Source organism: Columba livia, chromosome 3 (genome assembly GCF_036013475.1).
Source record: "Columba livia isolate bColLiv1 breed racing homer chromosome 3, bColLiv1.pat.W.v2, whole genome shotgun sequence".
Classification (NCBI taxonomy): Eukaryota; Metazoa; Chordata; class Aves; order Columbiformes; family Columbidae; genus Columba; species Columba livia.
Genome location: NC_088604.1, coordinates 43,337,274 through 43,360,861, shown reverse-complemented (window position 1 = coordinate 43,360,861; position 23,588 = coordinate 43,337,274). Strand labels below are relative to the sequence as shown.

Below are 23,588 nucleotides of genomic sequence, written 5' to 3'. Positions count from 1 at the left end.
CGTGCGTATATTTATATCTAACGATAGACTACTAAGTATATTCAATATGTTTGTGACGGGTTTTATTAGGGGGGTAGAGGGGGAAGAGATCAGCGAGAGCTGACAGATAATTTCATCTCACAAATATGACAAAGTATAATTTTACCTGCAGGTTCTTGGCTGCGATTTTTTCATCCTATATCTGGATGTCCCTCAGAGCAGCAGCCAGGTCCGAGGCTGAGCGGGAGACATCGGCACACACAGCAGCACTGCACATCTGTTTCATGAAATCTTCGTTTGCCTATTTTGACAGAAACACACAGAGAGGACATGGTAAATAAAGAAATCCTCTGCACAGTCCTGGAAAAGAAAGGCTGCAAAGCATTGTCAAGGGGAAAATGCTCTGCCCTGTCTGCCCCCTGCTATGCTCCTGCCCAGGGAAGCACCTCCCAGCTGGGCCTCCAGGGAGATGGAGCCACAGCAGCATCAACGTCCTCCAAGAAACATGGGAAAAGGCAGACAGCAACAACCCCTCCTGTGCTATATAATGCAGCCCCACAGCTTCATACCAGCTGTGGGACGCCTGACCTGGCAATGGGCATCCCCAGCATGCCCCAGTCGAGAGGCGCCCTTGCCTCTTTGTGCAGGGGATGTTGCAGGGCTGGGATGGACCCCGTGAAGCAGTGGGAGCCACACTGCAGGGAGGCTCTCCGGCATGGCAGGGTGTCCCTTTGTAGGGCACCGACCGGGAGGGCTTACTTCTCCACAGCTCTGCACTGGCATGGTCTGTTGCAGTGCTGTGAAATGGGGTCATGCAATATGAGGCCTGCCCTGCCAAGAAAAAGACAGTCTGGCAAGACCCTGCGGTGCCAGGCATTCCTGTTCCAGCAGCATCAGACAGCCCTGGCAGTGCCAGGTGCAGGGCAACGCCAGGTGCAGGGCAAGCAGAGCTGTCCCCTGTGCCCAGTGTGCAGCGAAGCAATGGTATTTATCACAGCTATGGTAAGTCTCCTGCTGAATGCCTGCAAATTATTTCCTGCCACACTGTAGTGTGCAGAAACACAAATCGCCAGCATGAGGTAACAAAATGCAGGTATGAAAGCAGAGCAAGAAAAAGGCAAGGGGGGAGGCTGAGCAGGATGGTGAAACAAAGAGATGCCTGTTTGATGTGATAAGTAGCAGCACGAGGTCTGCTGCTATTTTAGTTGCTCTAGTATGTTCAGTGAGGCAATTACAAGCTTCTCTGTTGTACAACAGCTTATCTCTCTACTGGCTCCTGGGTGCTCTGCTAAGCTGGGTGTGATGCAGTTGTGGGTGGATGTGATCCAAAGATGTACTGGCAGTCCAGTTCCCCTCTTTGTAGCTGTGACATTGAAATAAAGGAATAAGGACTTTCTCCTTTGAGTTTTCACATGCTCAGCAAGTTCTGCAAGGTCTGGATGGCTTTTTAGAGAAAGGCATCAAGTCAGAGATCCTCCACAGAAGTCCCATGGAACTCAACCTGTGGCCTCCACCATGTCTCCTTACACTGAGGAAGGAGAAGTGAAGGAAACACAGCCAGGGTATGCAAATTCTTTCTTCCCTACCTCATCTCTTAACCTCATATTCCTACTTACAAACAAGGTCTCAAACCCAAACTATCTCTGACGTGCCAAGAAAGGTGTCTCATTCTGCCAGCAAAGCCATTTAGAAATACCACTGTCTTCTTATCCTGTACATCTTCCCACTCTGCTTTGTAGTTTCTCATGCATCTCCAGCATTAGCTATACCACCATCAACAGATCACTGCAGAGTGCTGCAGGACTGGGTCTGAAATGCCTTTTGGGGGTATTGGGTCAGTCTAAGGACAACCATTGGGCGGTTTTCACTGGTTTACTGCTTCCAGTTTCAAGGCAAAGCCCAAACTAAGCACCCCTTGTATGCTGGAGAGCAGGGATAGACATTCACAGACCACCTCCATAATGACAAAATTGAGATAGCATTCAGTTTCCTCTACACAAATGTGTATGTGTATATACACCTCTATACCTCTAGGATCATAATTGCCTAACAAAATGCCATATACATATATATATATATATATATATATCAAAAGATACCCAGAGCTGCATTAATTATATTATCAATTATTTGCTCATTGAATACACAGAAAGTTCCTCTGTCAACTTTTGCTTAGTGGAGCTCTTTACTTGCTTATTGGTGACAATGGTGTTGGCTGCCTTGCAGGATGTTTACTTCTGGCTCTGCAGACAGCCTCTCAGTTCGGGTCAATGAAGCTGAAGAAGATGTTTGAAGTGGTGGACAGGGATGGAAGGAGTTTGCCCACTGTGGGGAGAACCTCTAGGGAGCAAGCAGGCTGCTTTTCACACTGTATGCTGTGTGCAGACAGACAAGGCATATTTAAATTTCAGAACAAATAGCTTTTGTGAGACCATGCAAAAGATAGTCCTCATGTGCTCACAGGTCTTGCCAACCATTAGCACCAAGCACAACCTTCCCAGCAGGATAAACCAGGAGTTACTTCATCTTGCCAAGGATCTGCCTTGTGGGAGTGTTTCTTGCTGCCACTGTGATGGCTAACAGAAACTCTACTGACTTCTGTGGGCACAGGGATGGGTCTGAACTCCAGTCTGGGTTCATGGTGGAATGGGGAGGCTGTGAAGGCTGCAGCTTTCCCATAGCTGCTGCCAGCTGCTGTCTGTCTTGTGTCCAGGCAGCCTTCCTATTCCTGCTCACATTCAGCCCTGAAAAAAGCTGGTATCCAGATAGACTTCTGCAGACTTTTAAAATATGTCCCTTTTTACTGATCTCGCTAGGCAAAACTCAGGCGTGCTTCCCCTAGAGACAGTGCTGCTAGAAGAGGTGGAGGCACCATCCCTCCCTCCCTCCCTGCTCACTGAATTTCCCTGGCAGTGCAGGAATGGGGACCTACCTCTCACGCCTTGATGCACCTTTCCCAGCAGGACATGGATTAATGCATCTCAGATCCCACTCAGAAGTTGAAAACTGTGAGCATTTTGTCTGCCAGCACAGGAAGGAGCATGCAAGGACAGCTGCAAATGATTTAGACTTCTTACTTTCAAAAAAGATTACCCACAGGGGGTTTCTCCAATTAAGAATATTCCAGCATGAAGCAACCTGAGTCCTGAAACTTTGAGAATGGGTAAGGTAAAAGGAAGTTTAGGTGAGGTGGAGACAGTGCAAGACAAGTAAGTGGTCTTATTGGAACCACTAGTCTGTGATCCAAATTGGGACCTTTCTGGGAGCAGACTGGCACCGAATTTAGACAGCAAGTGGATTTACACTGGAAGAGGGCAGGTTGAGACTGGACAAAAAGAATAATTTTTTTATGATGAGGGTGGTGAGGCTCTGGAACAGGCTGTCCAGAGAAGCTGTACATGCCCCATCCCTGGAAGTGTTCAAGGCCAGTCGGACGGGGCTCTGAGCAACCTGGTCTAGTGAAAGACGTCCCTGCCCATGGTAGGGGGGTTGGACAGCGTGACTTTTGGAGGTCTCTTCCAGCCCAAACCGCCCCGTGCCTCCGTCAGCTGGGCGAGCACCGCCCCGGCACGCCTCGCAAAGACACTGGGATCCCCAGCGGCTCCATCCCCCCGCGGCAGTTCCGCGCTTGCTGCCTGTACACGGCGCCTCAGACCCGGCCGCCACCGCGGATGGCCGGGCGAGGGCTGTGAGGACGCAGCGGCATGCGGGCCCGCCGGGGCCTGCCGGGGGCGGGCGGAACCCGTGCGCAGGGGAACGCGTTCGCAGTGCCGCGTGTTGCCGGCCGGCGCTGGCGGCGGCGGGCGCGGGGCGGTGGCGGCAGCCGCCTCCTTCCTGCTGCCGGCGCGGGGGTGGCGGCGCTGGCGCGGCGGGGACGGGGCATCGCGGGCCCGGGCGCCTCCTCCCCTCTCGTCTCCTGTCCTCCCCATGGCCGGGAACTTCTGGCAGAGCTCGCACTAGTGGGTGCCGCGGGGTGTGGGGGCTGCGGTGCCGCCGCCGCGCTTTGTCCATTCATTGCCCGGGCGGGCCGGGGCGCTGTGGGGAGGCCCGGCGGGGGCGAAGGGAGCGGCGCGGCGCTGGGGCCTGCGCCCCGCGGGGTGCCAGCGGGAGCCGGGCTGGAGTGCGAGAGCGGCCGTAGCCGCTCCGGTTGCCGCCGCCGACCTCGCTCCGCCGGGACTTGCAGGGTGCGGGGCGCCCCGGGGGAGCGGCCTCGGCCCGAGCGATGGAGTGCGGGCGGCTCCGGTCCGCGGGGTGTGACCTGTTTATCCCCAGCCCTCGGCGTTTAAATGGGTGCCCATAATGTGCTAAATATAATATAAACCTCCCCAGCAGCTACTTGAGAGGTGCCTGTGGCTCGGGTAAAGGTCACCGGCCCTCTCACTCTGACCCTGTGGTCTGTACAGGAGTCACTCGGTATAATGTTGACAAAGAGTTGCTGAAGTGATTTTCCCTTCTTTCAGTTTACAATGGATTTTGGATAAACAAGATCTGTTGAAGGAGCGCCAGAAAGACTTGAAGTTTCTGACTGAAGAAGAATATTGGAAACTACAGATATTTTTTACTAATGGTAAAACTGTTTTATTTTTATTTCTGCCATAAAATCTGTAAGTGTTTAAATGTACGTTTGAATTGCTTACAGACTGTAATGTTTTCATTGTGATATTACATACACTGTCACAACCTATTTTAACAAAGAACTGGAATATCAATAACATTTTCATTTGTTAGTTGTGTTAACACAATTGTAGGAGAATTTACAGGCAAATTAGCTGCATATATAATGTTTTAAGCTGCAATGGGACAAAACTTAGTACATTTTCTTGTTTTCAGGAGGTTCTTCCCAAAAACATAAGGGAGGAGAAGCAAGCAGAGGCTGCTAAGCTAGCATGTTAAAGGCTCCATGTCAAGCATTAATACTCAAACTGGGCTTTTGATGGGCTCTTGGGCTGTAGTAAGTATTTTAGCAGATCAGTGCAGTCCTGTTGAACAGCGAAGCTTGGAAGCTTGTTATTTATGTTCAGTTACATTCTGTGAAACCTGCACGACAGCCTGTGTCTTGCCTTGTGACTGATTTCCCCAGCACTGGGTGGCTCTTAAATTGTCTAGAAGTTTCTGAGGGCTGTTGGCAGGCAGACTGTTCTCCCAAAGAGTTTGGGGCTTGTCTGTGAAGTTATCGAAGACTTACTTGATCCTGCAAAGCATTTAATCACGTGAATGGCCTCACTGGAGCATATCAGATTACGTAGGCACTTAAACTCTTTTCTGTACAATTGTTCAGCATTTTAAAAAAATCTCCCTAAGCAAAGGGTATTGCTAAGTAGTAATTTGTTTGCAGACAGCTCTTTCAATATTTTTCACAGCAGACCTTTAAAGTACAGAATGGTAATTTTTTTCAGCTATCTGGCCAGATTTGAGACAGAGAAGTGACTTTTCCAAAGCCACTGGAAGATCTTATGTCAGTGCTGGAATGATGTCTGTGAAAAACACTTATCCCAGCTTCTCTCTTAGCCTGGCTCTTTTTATAATACTCGTGTGTGTTGCAGATCTGACTGCTGTGGATACATCTGTGTTATTGCTTATGCAGCACCAGAAAATCAAGTTAGCAATGATTTACATATTCAGTCAATTCCTGGAATTCTTTGAGATTAAAACTAAGTGTTGTAGCTTCGTAATTCCAAAAAGACAAAATGGGGTACTGATATTTCTAAAACTGTATTTCTGTGGTATTTTTCATGAGTATTAATTTGAATTATGAACTATGATTTTAAAAATGTTTCACTTCAGTGTTTTTCTTGAGTAAACAAAGGTTTACAAAGTAGACAAGGTGGTGTCAGTTTGGTTCTCACACTCCTTTTCCTTGGCACTCCTTGCCTCCCACAAACTGCAGAGTCTGTGACCTGTGACAGCTGGAGAAGAGCTCTGCCAGCGTCTCCCTTGTGTGTGTATGAACACAGCCTGCCCTGGAGGAAACAGTGGTGCTGGGCTTTCACCCCTTCTGTAGCAAAGAGAGGAGGACAGTCAGGGGCTGCTCTGTGCTGGTGGGAGCTTGCCATGGTCAAGCCCTTGCTCTATCATCATCTGCCTCTGCATAGGGGCCCTGCTTTGGGTTTATAGAGCCTCCCCCTCTTCTCTCCCACCTCATCTGTTACTGGGGTAGCGATATGAGTGTTGGTCACGGCTTGTCACATTCAGCATGTGCCTGTCCGGGAGATGGTTGTTTTCTAAAGCAACCAAAAAATTGCTCGGAGAGAGGCAGTTTCCTCCTGCCTCCTCACTGGAAAGCATGTGCAGTAGATTATCAACTTGATTATATGGCCATGTGCAACTACTCAGAATGTTCATACTGTAGAGAAGAAAAACTATCATCTTCTTAAATAGTTCAAAAAAGGAAATTGATGTTGTTTTATTTCTTTGGATCACCAAGTCTTAAGAGTTTTTGGTTGAAAAGCATGTTAATTGATTTCTGGTTTAGGGCAGAAGCTGTAACGGTTGTGTTACAAGCTACTCAAGATATTCAAATTTAAAACAATTTTTATTTAATGAAAACCACTGAAACCACTTATTTTGTAAACATAAGGGAATAAATAATCCAACAGTTTAGTTTAAAATATAAAAAAAAAATAATTACAAGTATTGGAGTTTTTCCCAGCATATACAAGCTTCCATTTCATTAAGTCTCTCTAGGCTCTTGTCCATTTTTTTCCCTAAGCCACAGTTGATTTTTCTCTGACAGCAGATGGCCTGACTGTTCCTGAAAATCCCATGGGAAAGAGAAACATATTTGGAGAATTCTGCTTAGCTTGATATTTCAATTTTTCTGATGCCCTAGTAGAAGGACAGCTTTGTAGCCCCATGGTCAAATCAAAGGGAAAAATCCTTTCAAACCTCCCAAGATATGCTGATAAATATTTTAATATTTGTACAGACATTGCATACCGGGATTAACCTCCTTTCTGGCAGCATTGCTTGCCCTACGGTCACTGGCAAATTAGTCCCAATTTGGCATTCTTCTGTTTAGTAAAAGAATGATATGACGCGGACAGGGTTTTACTGTTGCTTTAGGTAGTTGTAGTGGGTGACAAATTAGTTACCTTTTCCTGTAAAAGAAAAAATAAGTTGCCCATCATTAGTGCTGTTCAGGGTGTTTTTTTTCCTTTTCTCCTACATTCAGCCCTTGTCTAGCCAACAGCACCCTTGATACTTGCTTGTTTTCAAATGCTGTGATGGTCATTAAAAGTGAGAGTGGGGTCTACCCTGACTGTTCCTAAGGGATAAGACCATGGGGAAAAAAATCTGGACTTGTATACATCAATAGACATTAAGAAGCTGGCAATGACTGATAATGGAATTGTTTGCTTTTGCCATCAGTGGTCACTTTCCTGATCTTTCTGTTCGTATTTTAGATATATACCTAAGTGTATTTTAAATTTTTGTTTTGGACATTTCTGGTGAAGGAGGAAAAAAAGAAGAGGGAGTCTTAACACAGCCAAGCCTTGCTCAGAATAATGTCCGCAAAGAAGTATGGGAAAAATAACAAGTAACAACCTTATGTTTCGCTGTGCCATTCTCTATATCCAGCCCCTGCTCTTAATCCCAGCTTGATACATGTAATTTGCTTGGCACCTTTCCTTTGCCTGGGAGGCCAAACAAGAGCTACCTGCACAGATGACACCAGGGTTGTTTCTTGGCCAGCTGGCAGAGGACCACTGTGATGGAGCAGCTGACTGCATCCTCTGGTCTCCCACCCCCTCTCCCTAGACTAAATATGTCATTTTTTTAACACCTGCTGCCTCTGCCAAATTTAATGACCATGTTTGTGTTGGCAGCTTTAGTTGCTTGAAAAAAAACCCATACGTTTTGCATGGCACTGAAAAGCCATGGTCTTATATTTTAAGTGATTGAATTTGTTTTGCTCTGAAATTGAACACCCAAGCTTTACCCTTCTGAGATTTGTGTTGTCATCTTCTTAAAGGTCATACTCACCTTGTACACAATGAAGTCGAGTTACATTTCCCTTTTTGAAGGCATCCACAAGCTTCAGGATGCAGTGCTGCTTCTTCACCTGCAGGTCTGTAGGTTTACAGTGACATGTTGTCTCACCAGAACCACGTTTCTGAACTGAGGGAGAAGACCGTGCTGCTGCTCCTTAGAATCCCCAGCGCTAGTCATGTTTTGAGATCCTGTACTATTTGGTGTCAAATTGTAAAACTCAACTCAAGCTTTTGTTCATTTTTTTTAAGTTATCCAGGCTTTAGGTGAACATCTTAAATTAAGACAACAAGTTATTGCCACTGCTACAGTCTACTTCAAGAGATTCTATGCCAGGTAGGACTGTTTACTATGATGGTACAAGAATAAAACATTTGCTAGGCACATTTTGGTAGCCCTTTTAAATGCAGTTCTGTGTTAAAAACAGTGCCACTTTTGTTTTCTGGATGGTGTAAAGCTTGTATGCTGATAAAGTTAACTTAAGCTTTGCTTTTTCAAAAGGAGGTGTGGTGCTCTTAATAGATTAATCGTTCTACGTGTATGAAACAACATATTATAATTTTGTTATAACATTTCAGATATTCCCTAAAAAGTATAGATCCAGTATTAATGGCTCCTACGTGTGTGTTTTTGGCATCCAAAGTAGAGGTATGAAGTATTACAATTTTTTAATGTAAAATTATGTGATGTATGAGAGAGAGAAAACATTTAGGACTTTTAAATTTTTTGTCATTCTTCATGCTTTGGGGGTTGAAACCTTCTCTTTTTTGTATAGTTTTCTATAGCATTTAAGAAAAGGAGACAGAGAAGGCCTTCAAACATGTTATTTAGTATTTAATCTTTTACAAATTTGCCTGAATTACTAACCTTGAAAGGCCTTTGAAAATTGGGAAGAGTGTTTTAAATGGCTGTCTCACTGTGATACAGTGTTTACGTGTTTACATACCCTATATTTTAAACACTGTCTCCTTTCTGGTGTGTTTTTCCTTATTTATGTTTACTCAAACTTTAAAACATAATTTGAAATTTTTTCCTAATTATCCTTTTCCCTTTCACATAGTGAGGGATCCTCAGAGTTTACCACACTTCATTACTTGAATTAAAAGTATGTTGTAGCTCATACACTGTCTTTGAGAAATGACCATAAAGTACTGACCCATTAGGGATAGTGGTGGGAAGGCTTCGTGCCTCCACCATTAAAAGTCCACTTTGAATGTGGCCGACAGTTGGCATCAGCTGGGCGCTGCTCTTAGTCCTCTGTAATGCAGGGAGTTTTTCAGCTGTTTGAGAACATTAATGAATTTTCCTGGAGGAACTCAAATACCTAGTGGATGGTAGAAGCAGTCCTATTAAACCAGTGTCTGCCATGTGAGACTGTTGTCTGTACAGATACCATGACAACTTTCACTGTTTGGAAGAGATGAAGGAAAGGAGAAAAGCTCAGAGTATTGGAGAGAGTATTTTTTATCAACCTATTAAGTCCTTAAGAAAGTACAGACATAGAGTGTGTATATACAGATGTACCTTATATTTTACAACAAATACTAGAAGTCCATGCAGCCTTCCTTATGCTAAATCTTCTGCACCTTTAGAGGGCAGCTATAGCAACAGTGATTCAGCTATGCACTTGTCTGAAAGAACACTATATACAGAAACTTTTCAGCTTGCTCACTATGTCAGCAGAGGAGCTAAGGCTTCATGGAAACAATAAAAACAGGTAGTTAGTGACAAGTTTCTAAAGGCAATTTTCTCTCCAGGTGGTTTAAGGAAAACCTTCTTGAAGCTCTCTTGTCTGTTTTATATGTAGGGTGTTAGCCAGCTGAGCTTTTGTGGCTCTAGGACCTTTTGTAAATGTTTACTATTTCTCACGACTCAAACAATAAAGTAACTAATCAATGAAAAAAAACCTCTTTACCTAAGAGTTTACACTGTTCACCTTAGGAAAATTAAAAAAAAAGAAAAAAAAAAAAGAAAAAAGGGGTGGGGAAAAAATACTGCTTAAAGAAGCCCAGTTTAGTAAGAAGGTGTTATTTTAATTGGATAACAGTGTGAGTATATGGTATTTCAGGTGGTTCACCTCGTTTACCATTCTTTTTCTTCAGGAATTTGGTGTTGTTTCAAATACAAGGTTGATTTCTGCTGCTACTTCTGTATGTAAGTATCAGTGATTTTCATTATAGTGTAGTTAGGTATTTCTGTAGGGAGATCAGACCTTTTTTTTTGTTTTGCTTGTTTTTAAAAGGTAGCTTTCTATCAAGTCATAGAGGTGCTTGCTTGTTGACTGCTAGGAGCCAGTTAAAGCCATTTAGAATAAATACCTTCTGTTTCCAAATGTGAAACAGAAGGGTCTTTTCTGTATTAATTTTGGTTGATTCTGGTTGGAACTTATGCCAAGCATAAATACAAGTAATAACATTAAACTATTGAGGTTTAGAAAAAGACTTGAGTGGTAAATTCTGGATTACTCAAAGACAGAACTTGAAACTTAGAGTTTTATTTGTCTGTTTTGTAAAAGTTATGGCTCCATGGAAGTACCCATGTTCAGAATTTTTGGTAGGCTGTATACCTTCTAATTTTTAAAATCCTTTCCCCCACATCAGAAAATTAGTCTGTGCACATGATATTTATTCCTAAAAATACATATTATAACCTATATATTGTTCACAAATAAGTTCAAGAAAATAACACTGTAGTTACTTAATTATCTCTCCCACTTGCCTAATATTTCCCAGTTTTTGTAACTCACATCTCATCCATCAAAGTCTGAAAGTGATGGCTTTCTCAGCTGAATGCTATAATTTGACCCAGAAGGTCCAGCTGCTCTCAGTAGGCAATTCCTGGCTGTGCTTCTCAAAATGTAGGTCAGTGCTTTCAAAATCCTTCTTAGCTGTTGAGGGGACAGGTGACTGGCTGCATCTGTAGCCTCCGCATGCAGTGAGGATATCAGTCTGTGGGGCTGGCCGTACGACACTTCTACCACCAGGAACACAATCGCATCTGCAGTGCCAGCGTGACCAAGACCAGTAGTGGATTGAGCAGTAAGAGTTGCTATTTTTACATCGTTAGCATCTCAAAGCACAGATCTCTGTGGCAGTTTTGATGCATCAGTGAGAGGGTTCAATGGATTTTGGTAAATATGCAGTAGCTGATTTTACTTGGGCTTCTAATCCTGAGCTGTGCTGTTCCTGAAAATCCCAGGTCTTGGAATCCCACAGATTTGCCCCGACGGTTCTTCATTCAGACCTAGAAACCTTGCTTGCCCTGATAAGTACTCTATGTTTCATGGAAGTGGGGCCAGAAAGCAACAGGCTTTCTCCTAGTGTTTGTCTTTTGTTCTACCTGGTCTTCCTTTATCAGAGCTGCCTCAGTAGCACACAGCAATTTTTTTTGGAGGTCTTCATACAAAAGGTGAAAAAAGATGAGTGGAGACAAAGGAAAAAACAAAGCTAACAAAAGGGGTGACTGGCATAGTAGTGGTGGGTTGAAAAGGTTTGTTTGCTTTCAGTTAGGTAGAAACATAGACTTAGTAACACATGATTCCTTTGAAAGAAAGATAATCTCAGATTGGTTTCTGGCAACCTCTTCAAAAGCTTTTTGCTCTCTTTTCACAGCTCACTAAAAGGACAACTCCATATGGTTGTTTCTTCAGCTCACTTTGTGGGAAAAGTGTTTTGTTTCCCTGTCTTCCTTCTCAAAGTGGTTTATTTTTTTACAATGTCTTTGCAGTTTCCATGCTTCTTGAGAAAAGCTTTTTATTCATTCTTCTGTTTCTTGAAATCAATAAAATTTCCAACCAATAGCCTAGTGTTATTGCCCTACAGCAAGTTTTCTAGCAAAGTCCACCGTAGGTCTAAATGTTGAAGTCTTTAGCCTGGAGGATTGACACTATCTTTTCATCAAAGTGAATGGCATACTGATTTTCTGGAAGTAGTTTCAATTCATCATATATTATCTGTTATTAATGTAAGGAATATTGTCCACTTTCAGGATGTTAAATGTTAACCTGTTTTCCTTGAAGAGCAGGGACTTAAAATAGATTTTAAAATGTTTCAGTTCTACAGATCTCAAATCCACATCCTCAAATGTACTTAAGTTTTCCTTTGCTCAGCATTCTAATGTAGATTACTCTGGTTTTTTACCTTAACATAATTGCAAACAGTGCAGTATTTGTATAGTTTCTTGTAAAATACATGAGGATAATTAGGTATCTAAATCAGGGATCATCATAAGCTAGAAAACTGAGGATATATTTGAACATTCTCTTGGAGGCAAGTGCTTTGAATCATATATACCTAAGCAGATGCTTAGTTGTCTATCTCAAGGAGAGAAACATCCTTGAATGTCTGATAATACAGTGCCCAGGACATTGATCTGTGATGTGGTGCATTGACTTCTTGCTTTGAATTTGAGCCTGTTTTTTGCATATCCAAAATCTTTACATCATGGATGTATGACAACTCTTGGCTGAGCTCCCTCACCTTGCCCTTGCTTTTCTAATACTTCATTACATGGTTTGAGATCTTGCGTGTTGAAGGATCAAGCCTATGTAAAAAATCCCACATAAAAATTCCATTTAGTGTTGGAACAGAGATCCTGTAGATGTCACCAGATTTGGAGTGACATTGGTTGGTAGATAGCTCTGTGAATTATAACTTGTGGAAGGTTAGGTGCCCAGAAGGTAGTTGTTGGTTAACCAGAAGATTTAATAGTTCACAAAGCAGCAGGCAGGTTGCTGAGCACCTGTGTAAATCTGGGTTTCTGGTGTATTTCTCTTTCCCTTTCAGGATCTTAAATTTTATAACTTAACTTTTCTCCTTCAAATACAAACCTTTTGTACTGCAAGCACTTGTGCTGCTGAATGAAGGGCTATATACAGATGAATTAATAGAAAGGGTAATAAGTAAAAGTATTAATTGTATGATTTTTTAACATACTGATTTCTCTTTACTGTAGTGAAAACTAGGTTTTCGTATGCCTTTCCAAAGGAGTTTCCTTATAGGATGAACCATGTAAGTATGCTGTTTGAAATACAACTTGATCAGATAAATTAAAAGGCAAATAATTGTTAGCAGGAAATCCTGTCTTTTAAATTCCAAGAAAGAAATATTTTCATACTCATATGCCAGGTTGATAATAATTAGTTTGGGATAGGTTATTGGGAAAATTACTTCTAAAAATATTTTATCTTCTGTAATCTCATTTCCTTAAATTGTTGACAGGAATACTATAAAGGGAAGTGACATGACTGGGGAGCTGAAATAGTAATTTTTACGTAGTATGATGATAAAAGGGATGTAGCTTCTGTTGAATGTTCTTGTTGACAAATACATTGCCCCAGGGAAGGTAAATAGCCCTTGCACCTGGGATGCTTCCAAGCTTGCACACAGGAGCAGTTGGCTTACAGAAAGCAGTTTTATTTTTGCCTGTAAAATGTAATGGGTTTTGAAAAATAATTTTTATTTATGATTTAAAAATCTAGATTTACTAGTGGTTTTCAAGGCATTCTCAGTCACAATGCTGATAAATTTTGTAGTTTTTCTTGAAACCAGTTTTGACCTGTGCTGTAGTATTTTGAAAGTTAGACAGCTACAATTATTTTTAGATTGACTATGACAAATACTACTTTTTTGCTGGTTTGCTTTAAACTCAGTCTAGAAGGCGAAATAATATATCAGAATATAAAATATCTAAGATCTTGGAATACAACTGCACTGCTGTTTTATAGATAAAGGCAAATGGAAATATATTTTGGAGTACTGCTTTCCTGTAGCCAAAGCAGTCCAGTCTTTTCCTTGATATTACTAATAAGTCACTATCTCTATGGAAAATGAGAGCTAATTTAATTGCTACAGTTGGACAGAATATTTCATAAGAAGTTAAAACCTGAAAAGACTTTAAAAGGCCATTTGACATGTTAGTGGCCTGATGAAGAGGCTCTAATTCTACAGCTATAATGGTGGTAAGGCAATGGCTAATAAAAGTTTGACTTTTGGTTGGTGGTGTAGTTTCAGATGAAATGTATTTAGGACTGTTGGAAATACGTGGTCAGAATTCCTGTGCATTCATGATGTTAAGCTGGATACCAGTTAATTCTTTGTGCTGTCTGAAACATGCTGCTCTTTAACTGTGATTTTACTTCCCTGCAGATACTAGAATGTGAATTCTATCTCTTAGAATTAATGGTAGGTGGGATTTTTGGTAATTTGCCTTTTTTTTTTTTTAGTGTTGCTTCAGTTTATTTTTTGCTGATGAAGAATGTTTTGAATTTGTGCTATGAAATATGCATTGTGCTGTCTTTTTGTTTTTTTCCCCCCCCCACTCCAATTTTAGAATGATGTCCCTGCAGGTCTAACATTTATGCTTTCAGCAGAATGCCGTAATTACTGAGCTGTCATCCAGGCTGAGCCAAGGCATTCTCACCCCTTGTGCTCAAGCTGGACTTCTCAAGAGAAAGAGGGCAGAGAGCGGGAACGGTGGGGACAGGAGAGCATGTGGCTCTGTGTCCTAGTGGTTAGAGCCCTGTTGGGAAGGGTAAAGCATAAGTTCTGTTTCCAGGACTGATGCTGTTTTTAAAATAACTGCATTTAAGCCCTGATGCAGAGGCTAGGATGTCAGCATCTTTTTTTTCCCAGGTGAATGGCCAGTCAAGAGCATGAAGAATTCTTTCTATGCCCTCTTCTGGCCTGGAAGAACCTGGAGCTGTATATATACATTACAGCTCCAGCAGAAGGTGTGGGTAGTATCCCCCTCAGGCTGGTCTCTAACCTGATAATTAGAGTAATCTTCTAGGAAGTGAGATGTGGGTTTGAATCATGTGAGGAAGAAGCTGAATTCAGGGCCTCCCATTTTCTGAGCTGGTGCTGTAACTCTTGGGGTGTTGGAGCACAACGTGACCTCTTTCTTCTTCCAGGTACCTTCAAAGAAGGGAGCTTTACCCACTTTTTGTAAGGGTTGCTGTCCCATTGCTGTGTTTTCTAGGGCAGCTGAAAGGATGCAGCCCAGGGTGCTTAGGTGAAGTGGTGCCTAATTCCTGTGTATCGGTAGGACTGGGACAGGTTGGGCACTGAGCTCCCTGTACTGGAGTAGTTCTGCTCAGGTGTGGAGAAAAGGAGAGAGAAGCCAGGGAGGAGCCTGGAGAGCTGGGCAGCAGCTGACTGAGGAAGAGTATGTTTTGGAAACAGGACACAGAGGAGGTCAGATCAAAGTTCTTCTTTGTGCCTACAGTTATACCCCCTTTTTAGGTATCGTGTTTAGATATAGTCCTTGATAACCTCTGCTATACGTGGCAGTAACTCTTGAGTTGTGTATACAGGAGTTTTCTCACAAGTAACTGTGTTTACAAGAAGTTACATTTTGTTTTTTGTTTTGTTTTGTTTCCAATACGCTATGCAATATATTGTATGTATAATAACTCTGTCTTACTTTGGTGTTCCGCACATGTATCTTAATACGGATTTTCCCTATGGCATCCACACAGCTGTTTTCAGTGAAAGGGTTATTCCGTCTTGTTTACACCAACCTGGGCCTGAAAAGAGGAGCAGTGGATTTTTATCTTTTCTTTCTTTCCAAACGAGTGTCAATTATTTTGGCATGCTTTCCATGCATGGTATTTAGCGACAGACTGTTTTCTGGCAGTGCTTTGTATTTCCAAGTGGGAATTACGGGTTTGTAAGCAAATGAGGTTTCAGTGTGCTGCAGATGTGGCTTTCTCTGTCTCTTAGGGGAAGGACACTGACAGACTGGCAACCATGCTATGTAATGGTATTCTACAGAGAGCACTGCCCTCATTTAGAGCAGGGTTAGGTGTCAGAATGCTACTTAAAAAAAATAAATAAATTTGTAATTGACTTGTAAACCAAATGGTTTTAATGTGACCTGACAATGCATTCTTCATTGTAATCTAACGTTTATCCCGCTGACATTTTTCCTAGGACTGCTGTTTGATAGTATATCATCCTTATAGACCTTTGCTCCAGTATGTGCAAGATATGGGCCAAGAAGACATGCTGCTACCTCTTGCATGGTAATGATGATGATTAACAGTAGTGCCTCCTTTCAGCAAGAAAGCAAGTGTTTAACAGTTGTGCTTCAAGGGTGGTTAAGCAAAAGCAGTCTTAGCCACATTTGAATACAAAGGGTGCCCTAGTTAACCCGTGCAGGTGTATGTCTCTGGCTTAGCTGATTCTGTCTTTGACCTTATAATGATTTTACTTTGCAGTGGTTGGATTTTTATTTTCAGACTAGCTCTAATAGCACAGCTTTTGACACTATTGAATGGTGACTATGAGTAGAGGTAATCTGTCAGTGTTGGCTTTCTGTTGTATCTTCTCACAGAAGGTAGAAGCAGTATATAGGGCATTTTAGCTGTGTTAGCAGAATTCTCATTCTTGGAACTTTCTCAAATACAGAAAGACAGTAAAATTACTGCTTTTATGCTTGCTTTTACTTGTGAAACAGGGATAATTATTTTATGTTATACTTCAACAAACTTTGCAGAAATACATTTATGGTACTACAATAGTGCTTCAAATAAACTTCTGCTGTGACTACAGAGAAAAAAATTAAAGGCTTTAAGAGATTTTTTACAAGGGAAGAGATCTCTTGTCTTGCTGTTTTGTGCTGCAGCCTCACTGCTTCTGTCATCTGGGAAACACAACATATTTATAAACTGACAGCAGTTTTTGAAGACATATAGTCTAAAGTTGAATAGGATGATACTTACAAGTCTTTTTTTTTTTTTGCACAGGAGGATAGTGAATGACACATATAGAACTGATCTTTGTCTGCTGTACCCTCCTTTCATGATAGCTCTAGGTAAGTAACACAAGTAATATCTCTTGTCATATTTAAATGAGTATATTCTGGGTGCTGTCCCATCAACAAGCATTCTGTAGGGTGCCCCCATAATCTGCTCCAGTTTGTATTTCATACAGTACTGACAGTGTAGCCTTGCAACTTAAGAAGTCTTGAAGAAAAAACAGATAATTAACCCTGAGTTTTCTCTGTTGAACTCTATAGAGTGTTTTTAAAAATTAGAATGTTTCTTAACTGTATCACAAGTGAATCTTTGTTCAGTATCTGTGTCACCTGGTCTTTGCAGCTTGTCTACACGTGGCCTGTGTTGTCCAGCAGAAGGATGCAAGGCAATGGTTTGCTGAGCTATCTGTCGATATGGAAAAGGTATTCTGTTTTTAATTCCTGCCACCTGTTAACAGACTGACTGGATATGGTAGCTGTGGTTATAAAACTACTGCCTTACACGTCTGCGGTACTGATTTGAACTTCATCCAGTGATCATATGTTGGGTGCTGCTGAAATTAGGTAGATCTCTAGGGGAGGGAAACAATATCAGGTCATTTGCTTATCACCCTGCTCTGAAAGTCAAGAGGGAACCATTGCATAACAGCAAAGTGTTGCTGGTGCTGCAGTTTTTCAGATGGAAATATAAAACCAGTATCCTTTGCATTTTTTGCCGGAAAAATAATTCCCAGTGGTTTTCTTCATTCAAGATTGCCAGCACAAGTTTGACGTTTAAATTCTAGTGCATGTGATTTTTCTGATTCACCTTCAGCATCATGCTTATATACTGTTCTCATTTTCTCCCTATAAATGTATGTAGTATAGCGGAGTGTAAAACATTCTTGGCAGTTTCAGGATGACCAGCATTGTGTCTATGTGACTATGCTGCATCAGGAGCTCTGTGAATTATTCCATCATGCATGTAAAAGCAGGGCAATAATAAATTGGCAGCAGAGGACAACCACAGAATCACAGAATGTTAGGGACTGGGAGGGACCTCGAAAGGTCATCTAGTCCAATCCCCCTGCTGGAGCAGGAACACCTAGATGAGGTTACAAAGGAAGGCGTCCAGGCGGGTTTTGAATGTCTCCAGAGTAGGAGACTCCACAACCCCCCTGGGCAGCCTTGTTCTAGTGTTCTGTCACCCTCATTGAGAAGAAGTTTCTTCTCATATTTAAGTGGAACCTCCTATCTTCCAGTTTGTACCCATTACCTGTTGTCCTATCATTGGTTGTCACCGAGAAGAGCCTGGCTCCATCCTTGTGACACTCACCCTTTACATATTTATAAACATTAATGAGGTCACCCCTCAGTCTCCTCCAAACTAAAGAGACTCAGCTCCCTCAGCCTTTCTTCATAAGGCAGATGCTCCACTCCCTTAATCATCTTTGTGGCTCTGTGCTGGACCCTCTCCAGCAGTTCCCTGTCCTTCTTGAACTGAGGGGCCCAGAACTGGACACAATGTTCCAGATGTGGTCTCACCAGGGCAGAGTAGAGGGGCAGGAGAACCTCTCTCCATCTACTAACCACCCCCCTTCTAGTACACCCCAGGATGCCATTGGCCTTCCTGGCCACAAGGGCACAGTGCTGGCTCATGGTCATCCTGTTGTCCACCAGGACCCCCAGGTCCCTTTCTCCTATGCTGCTCTCCAACAGGTCATTCCCCAGCTTATACTGGAACCTGGAGTTGTTCCTGCCCAGATACAAGACTCTATACTTTCCCTTGTTATATTTCATTAAATTTTTCCCCGCCCAACTCTCCAGCCTGTCCAGGTCCCACTGCATGGCAGCACAGCCTTCTGGTGTGTCAGCCCCTCCTCCCAGCTTGGTATCATCAGCAAACTTGCTGACAGTGCACTCTATTCCCTCATCCAAGTCATTGATGAATATATTGAATAATACTGGCCCCAGTACTGACCCCTGAGGCACTCCACTAGATACAGGCCTCCAACTAGACTCCACCCCATTGACCACAACTCTCTGGTTTCTTTCCTTCAGCCAATTCACAGTCCACCTCACTACACGATCATCCAGACCACACTTCCTCAGTTTAGCTGTGAGGATGCTGTGGGAGACTGTGTCAAATGCTTTCCTGAAGTCAAGATAGACCACATCCACTGCTCTGCCATCATCTATCCACCTCGTTATGTCCTCATAAAAGGCTGTGAAGTTGGTCAAGCACAACTTCCCCTTGGTGAAGCCATGTTGAGTGCCCCTAATGACCCTCTTATCCTTGATATGCCTTGAGATGGCACCAAGAATAAATTGTTCCATCACCTTTCCAGGGAAAACCAACCTATATTTGATAGATAAGGTTACCATAAGCTTGATACTGAACATGTTTGAATGTTTACATGTCTTGGTTCTCATGCCAATGGGACAGTCTAAGCTTGTTTTTTGTTTTTTGTTTTTTGTTTACATTAACACCATGGACCTCTGAGCCAGCAATGACTTTTGTTTCAAGGATATATATTTTTCTAGCACTTAATCAAAGTACATGTATTAAAAAGAAGTCTACTTTATTAATTTAGAGAACCATTAAACAAATTATGAACCAAACATTATCTACCTTCTATAAAGAATATTGTACTAGAAATTTAATAGGAAATTCAGGTAGTTGATGTGCCGTAGATAGAAAATGTCCAAACTGGTAGAGAATGCTTACGCTTCCAGAAGTAGAATATGAAAGTTCAACAATACTTATTATAGGTATATAAGAATATAGTAAGAACATTTAAGAATATAATAAGAAGTATTTACACACTCCTTGGCACTTTATTTATTGGAAAGAAAGAATTCAGAACAATGTTTACTGTTTGTTTTGTGTTGTTTTTTTTTCCTACACTGTGCCTCTGATGTGTATAGAACATTGATAATCCTCAGTTACTGTATTGGTAATCCATGGTCATCCAGCTGCAGTCATGCTGCCAGGTGTCCATATTTTCCCAGTAGCAGAGTTATAAACTGTGGCAGTAGTTGCAAGTAAATAAATAAAAAGCTATTTAGCTTGCAGGGCAGGAGAAGTGGTATATATGGTTGAATGGGAGGGAAAGTATTCTGTTCAGACTTCCATTCACAATTAAATCAAAAAGCTAATTATAGGAATGGTTGATTGCCAGACCAGATAAAATGTGCGACAGCTCTGTGCCGCTTGATTTTAGTTTGGGGCGTGTTTAATTAATTACACACGTAAACTGACCACGACAAAGATAAAATCCTTGTTGTGTCTGACCCTAGGATCTCTTTTCTTTCTAATCAGATTTTAGAAATAATCAGGGTTATTCTGAAGCTGTATGAGCAGTGGAAGAACTTTGATGAGAGGAAAGAGATGGCTACTATTCTTAGTAAAATGCCTAAACCAAAACCACCTCCAAACAGGTATGGTACTTCCTTAATACACATTTCATCTGGAAAAACTGGACGACTATCTTAATAATGAGCAAATGTTTAATTTGAGGTACAGTGTATGTTTTTACAGTGCAGGCTTTTCTGTTGCAAATGCCCGGTCTGATTTGGTGGGCAGCAGAACTTTCATTGTTTTATGGAGAGCGTTAACGCAATCAGAACGTGATCAATACAGCTTAGCAAATGTAAGGAACCGCAGTGTGAGGCTCTGTGGCTGGGCCAGATTCCTTGAAGCCCGGCCCGCTTGATGTCGTATTTAATTACTGTGATTAAATACCACTGTTGGGAATCTGCACATGCAAATTCCTGTGCACAGGCTTATGTAATGTGAACTTTGAAACGTTGACTTCTGAAGTAGATTCAGCAGGCAGCTGCATGGGGATATATCGAAATTATTATTCAAATAAGTACACTGAAGTTATCTATGCGTGCTGAGAATAACATTTGCATTTTTATGAAACTGAGCAGACTATGTTAATGTACTTGTCTGTATGTTGAAGTATTTCCTTCAGAAGGTTTATACTACTTTCAGAATACTGTATTTTAGTAAAAAAAAAAAAGAAATGTGATGCTTCTTTTTGAAGATATGTGTTTTGTTTTTTCCAAACAGTGAAGGAGAACAGGGTCCAAATGGTAGCCAGAACTCTAGTTATAGCCAATCTTAAAACATTCCAAAGAACTTCTGTATGGACCACTTTGACTCAAGACATCCTGGGATCTTTCCTGTGTTCATGAAATGGACAGAATGTTTTAGTAACATCTTTGACAAAGAACTTGAAGAATAAATAGCTTGTTTATGTCAAGCATTTTGAAAGCTTTTTCTCTAAAACTGCATCATTTTCTCTGACGCTGGAGCAAATGTACTAAGATTTTTCAGTGTAAGGAGTCAAGCTGCAAAAGATTAACACTATCCACTCAAAACAAATAGTTCATTATTGGTTTTGTTTGCTTTGAGAAAATTGTAACTTGCCATTGAAGTGAACTGTTTTTAAAGCAACAGTAACCTGAAGCCTAAGTGTAACTGTATTAATGACTTGTGTTGTCTTCATTTCGTGTGACTGAAGGGAGATGGTGCGCTGTACATTAAATCTATTCATTACCTTGAATTTTACTGATGTTTTTAAAAATAAATACGGATTCTGTAAGAAGTAACACAGCAATCCTTCAGAACAAAGCCTAGAAGAGCCTGGAAGGAATATCGTTACAGTTTTAATGAAAGCTGCAGGAAACAAATTCAGTTCCCTTTTTTTGGATTAGAGAAATGCTGTTTTACTTAGTAGAAGTATTTGGTTGTTTTTGCCATGAAGCGTAGTAGCCCGGCTTAACAGAGAAGTGCAATATGTATAGTGATTCTGCAGTTTTCTTAAACATTTCAAGTGTTAGGAACTTAAAAAACCCACCATACTATGTTGTTTGTGTTTTTTTTTGCAAGGAAATGTACTGTATAGTACAATTGGGATATTTCATGATCAAATACAAATCTGGATATGATTGCTGTTTTTTTTATGGTGGATTTTTTTTGTACAAAAGAGATGAACTGTTAGTCTGCCTTCACTGTTGGTGTGAATTTCTGTGGTTCATTAGAGAGTTTATTTAAGAGGATCAAGCTTTTGGTGAGCTTCATGCTGGCAGACTTTAATTGTGATATTAGGAGCAACTCTTTAACTGAAATGGGATTCCTTGGTTAGCTATGTGCTGGAGAAAATGAAATTCCTTCAAACAGAAGGCCAATGTCCTGTGTTCCTTACTCAGGCAGATATCCCACTGAAGTCAGGAATTGACCTAATTCAGATTTATTGATTTTTAGATAATTTTGTTTCTAATTAAGGTCTGTACAACATCATTTTGAATAATAATGCTGAATTGCCCAAGTATAAAAAATGAATGATAAAGTGTAAGAATATAGTTGTGTGGGTATTTTTGTGTTTTTTGTTTGTTTGGTGGTTTTTTGGTTTTTGTTTTTTGCCTTGAAGCAACACATCTCACTTGTCTGAGGTATTAGAGGGAAGTTGAAACTCCTGCTCTATAATGTGTCTTTGTTCAAAAAACTGGCCCCTTAAAAAAACCCTGTTTTTGCAAATACTTGTCTTTGTAATTGGCTGGTCATTCAGTGAAATGTAACTGAAGTGTGTTTGTATGTAGCCTGTTAGGCTACTAGCATTTATTTCTGTTCAGGTTATTTTCATAAAACATGAGGTAAACAATCTCAAACCACTTGGGTAAGATAGAAAATATATAAATTTTGGTCCTTGGTACTTTTCTTGCCATTTGATCCATACCTTTTATAGACACTTGATTGATGAAGTGGAATTTGGCTATTTGCCTTTGTTTCTTGAAGTCTAAAGTGTGCTATTTGTAATGTGGACTTGGGGAGTAGAAATAAATCAATGCAACTTGACCACTGTGTGGACTTCTTAAAGAGGAATTGTTCTTTAGGTAAACATCAGTCTTCTCACATATACCACATAATCTGCTAAGAAAGCTAATGTTTGGAAATGAGGGATTTCACACTATTAATGAAGAATTCTGGCTGGAGTGATTAAAAGTTTTCTTGCTGCTCAAGAGCCTTTGCAGACTTCACACTTAAAGTACTTATGTGACCTAAACCTTAGAGCTAAAATATCAGGCACTTCTTGATGGTAAATAGAAGTATCTTACAACATTTCTTTACTGGGGAGGTAAGGATAGATTTACCAGTTCTGATTCCAGTGTAAATAGTGAAAGGCAATAAAGTGCAGTCAAAGGAACTGGATTCAGTGATGACAATAATCACCTTTACTGTGTTTCATTTTGAAGGAGAGAAATGCATAATAATGAGATATCTCATTAAAAGAGAGGTAGCTGAAAGTCTTATATGGTTAAAGGTGACAGTGGAGGGTCAAAGCAAACACAGGCCACCTGTGCTAAAAAGACTTGAGGGAAAATCTAGAAGACAGCAAACTGAAGTGGAGCAGAGAAGTTATTTAACTTAAAAAGCAAGTTGTATCTACATGAGGAAGATACAGAGGGAGACACAGAAAGGATCATCAACTTTGACAAACCACAAATAGTGTGCGAAACACCTTGCAAAAAACTACCAAGGCTAATAAAAGCTAATGAAAATTTAAAAAGAGGTGTACAGTGACTTTCCTATTTAAAAAAAACAACAAAAGAAGCCCACAACTTTTCAGTTCAGAAAAGATAGCAGAGATCTATAAAAGTCATGAGTGGTGTGAAGACTGATGAGGTGACACCTGTTCATCATTTCTAACAGAAAAAGCAGGAGCATCTGATGAAAACAATATGTGGTAAGTTGAGAAGCAAAAAAGGAAAAGACTTCTCACAACACATTGTTAAACCCAGTGCGGCCCATGGTGACTGCAGGGAGCTTGTGCTGAAAATTTACTAATACCCAAATATACCCAGACATGCAAAGC

General features: G+C 41.3%; 1 protein-coding gene across 3 annotated transcripts; it reads left to right on the top strand.

The window, feature by feature from the left end:
* Positions 1-3,779: 3,779 nt before the first annotated feature.
* On the top strand, positions 3,780-22,570 carry CCNC (cyclin C). 3 transcript variants are annotated; one of them, XM_065056585.1, is made up of 13 exons: positions 3,799-3,938; positions 4,440-4,546; positions 7,952-8,047; positions 8,220-8,304; positions 8,547-8,616; positions 10,071-10,122; positions 12,922-12,977; positions 14,115-14,150; positions 15,900-15,991; positions 16,715-16,782; positions 17,069-17,148; positions 20,027-20,145; positions 20,783-22,570. In XM_065056585.1, exons 5-13 carry the CDS (start codon positions 8,578-8,580, stop codon positions 20,835-20,837), a joined length of 597 nt encoding a protein of 198 aa, XP_064912657.1. In that variant the 5' UTR covers positions 3,799-3,938; positions 4,440-4,546; positions 7,952-8,047; positions 8,220-8,304; positions 8,547-8,577; the 3' UTR covers positions 20,838-22,570. The 3 variants fall into 3 exon arrangements, with proteins under 3 accessions (XP_064912656.1, XP_064912657.1, XP_064912658.1); XM_065056584.1 differs by lacking the exon at positions 7,952-8,047 and having other exon boundaries at positions 3,780-3,938; XM_065056586.1 differs by lacking the exons at positions 7,952-8,047; positions 8,220-8,304.
* Positions 22,571-23,588: the final 1,018 nt, after the last annotated feature.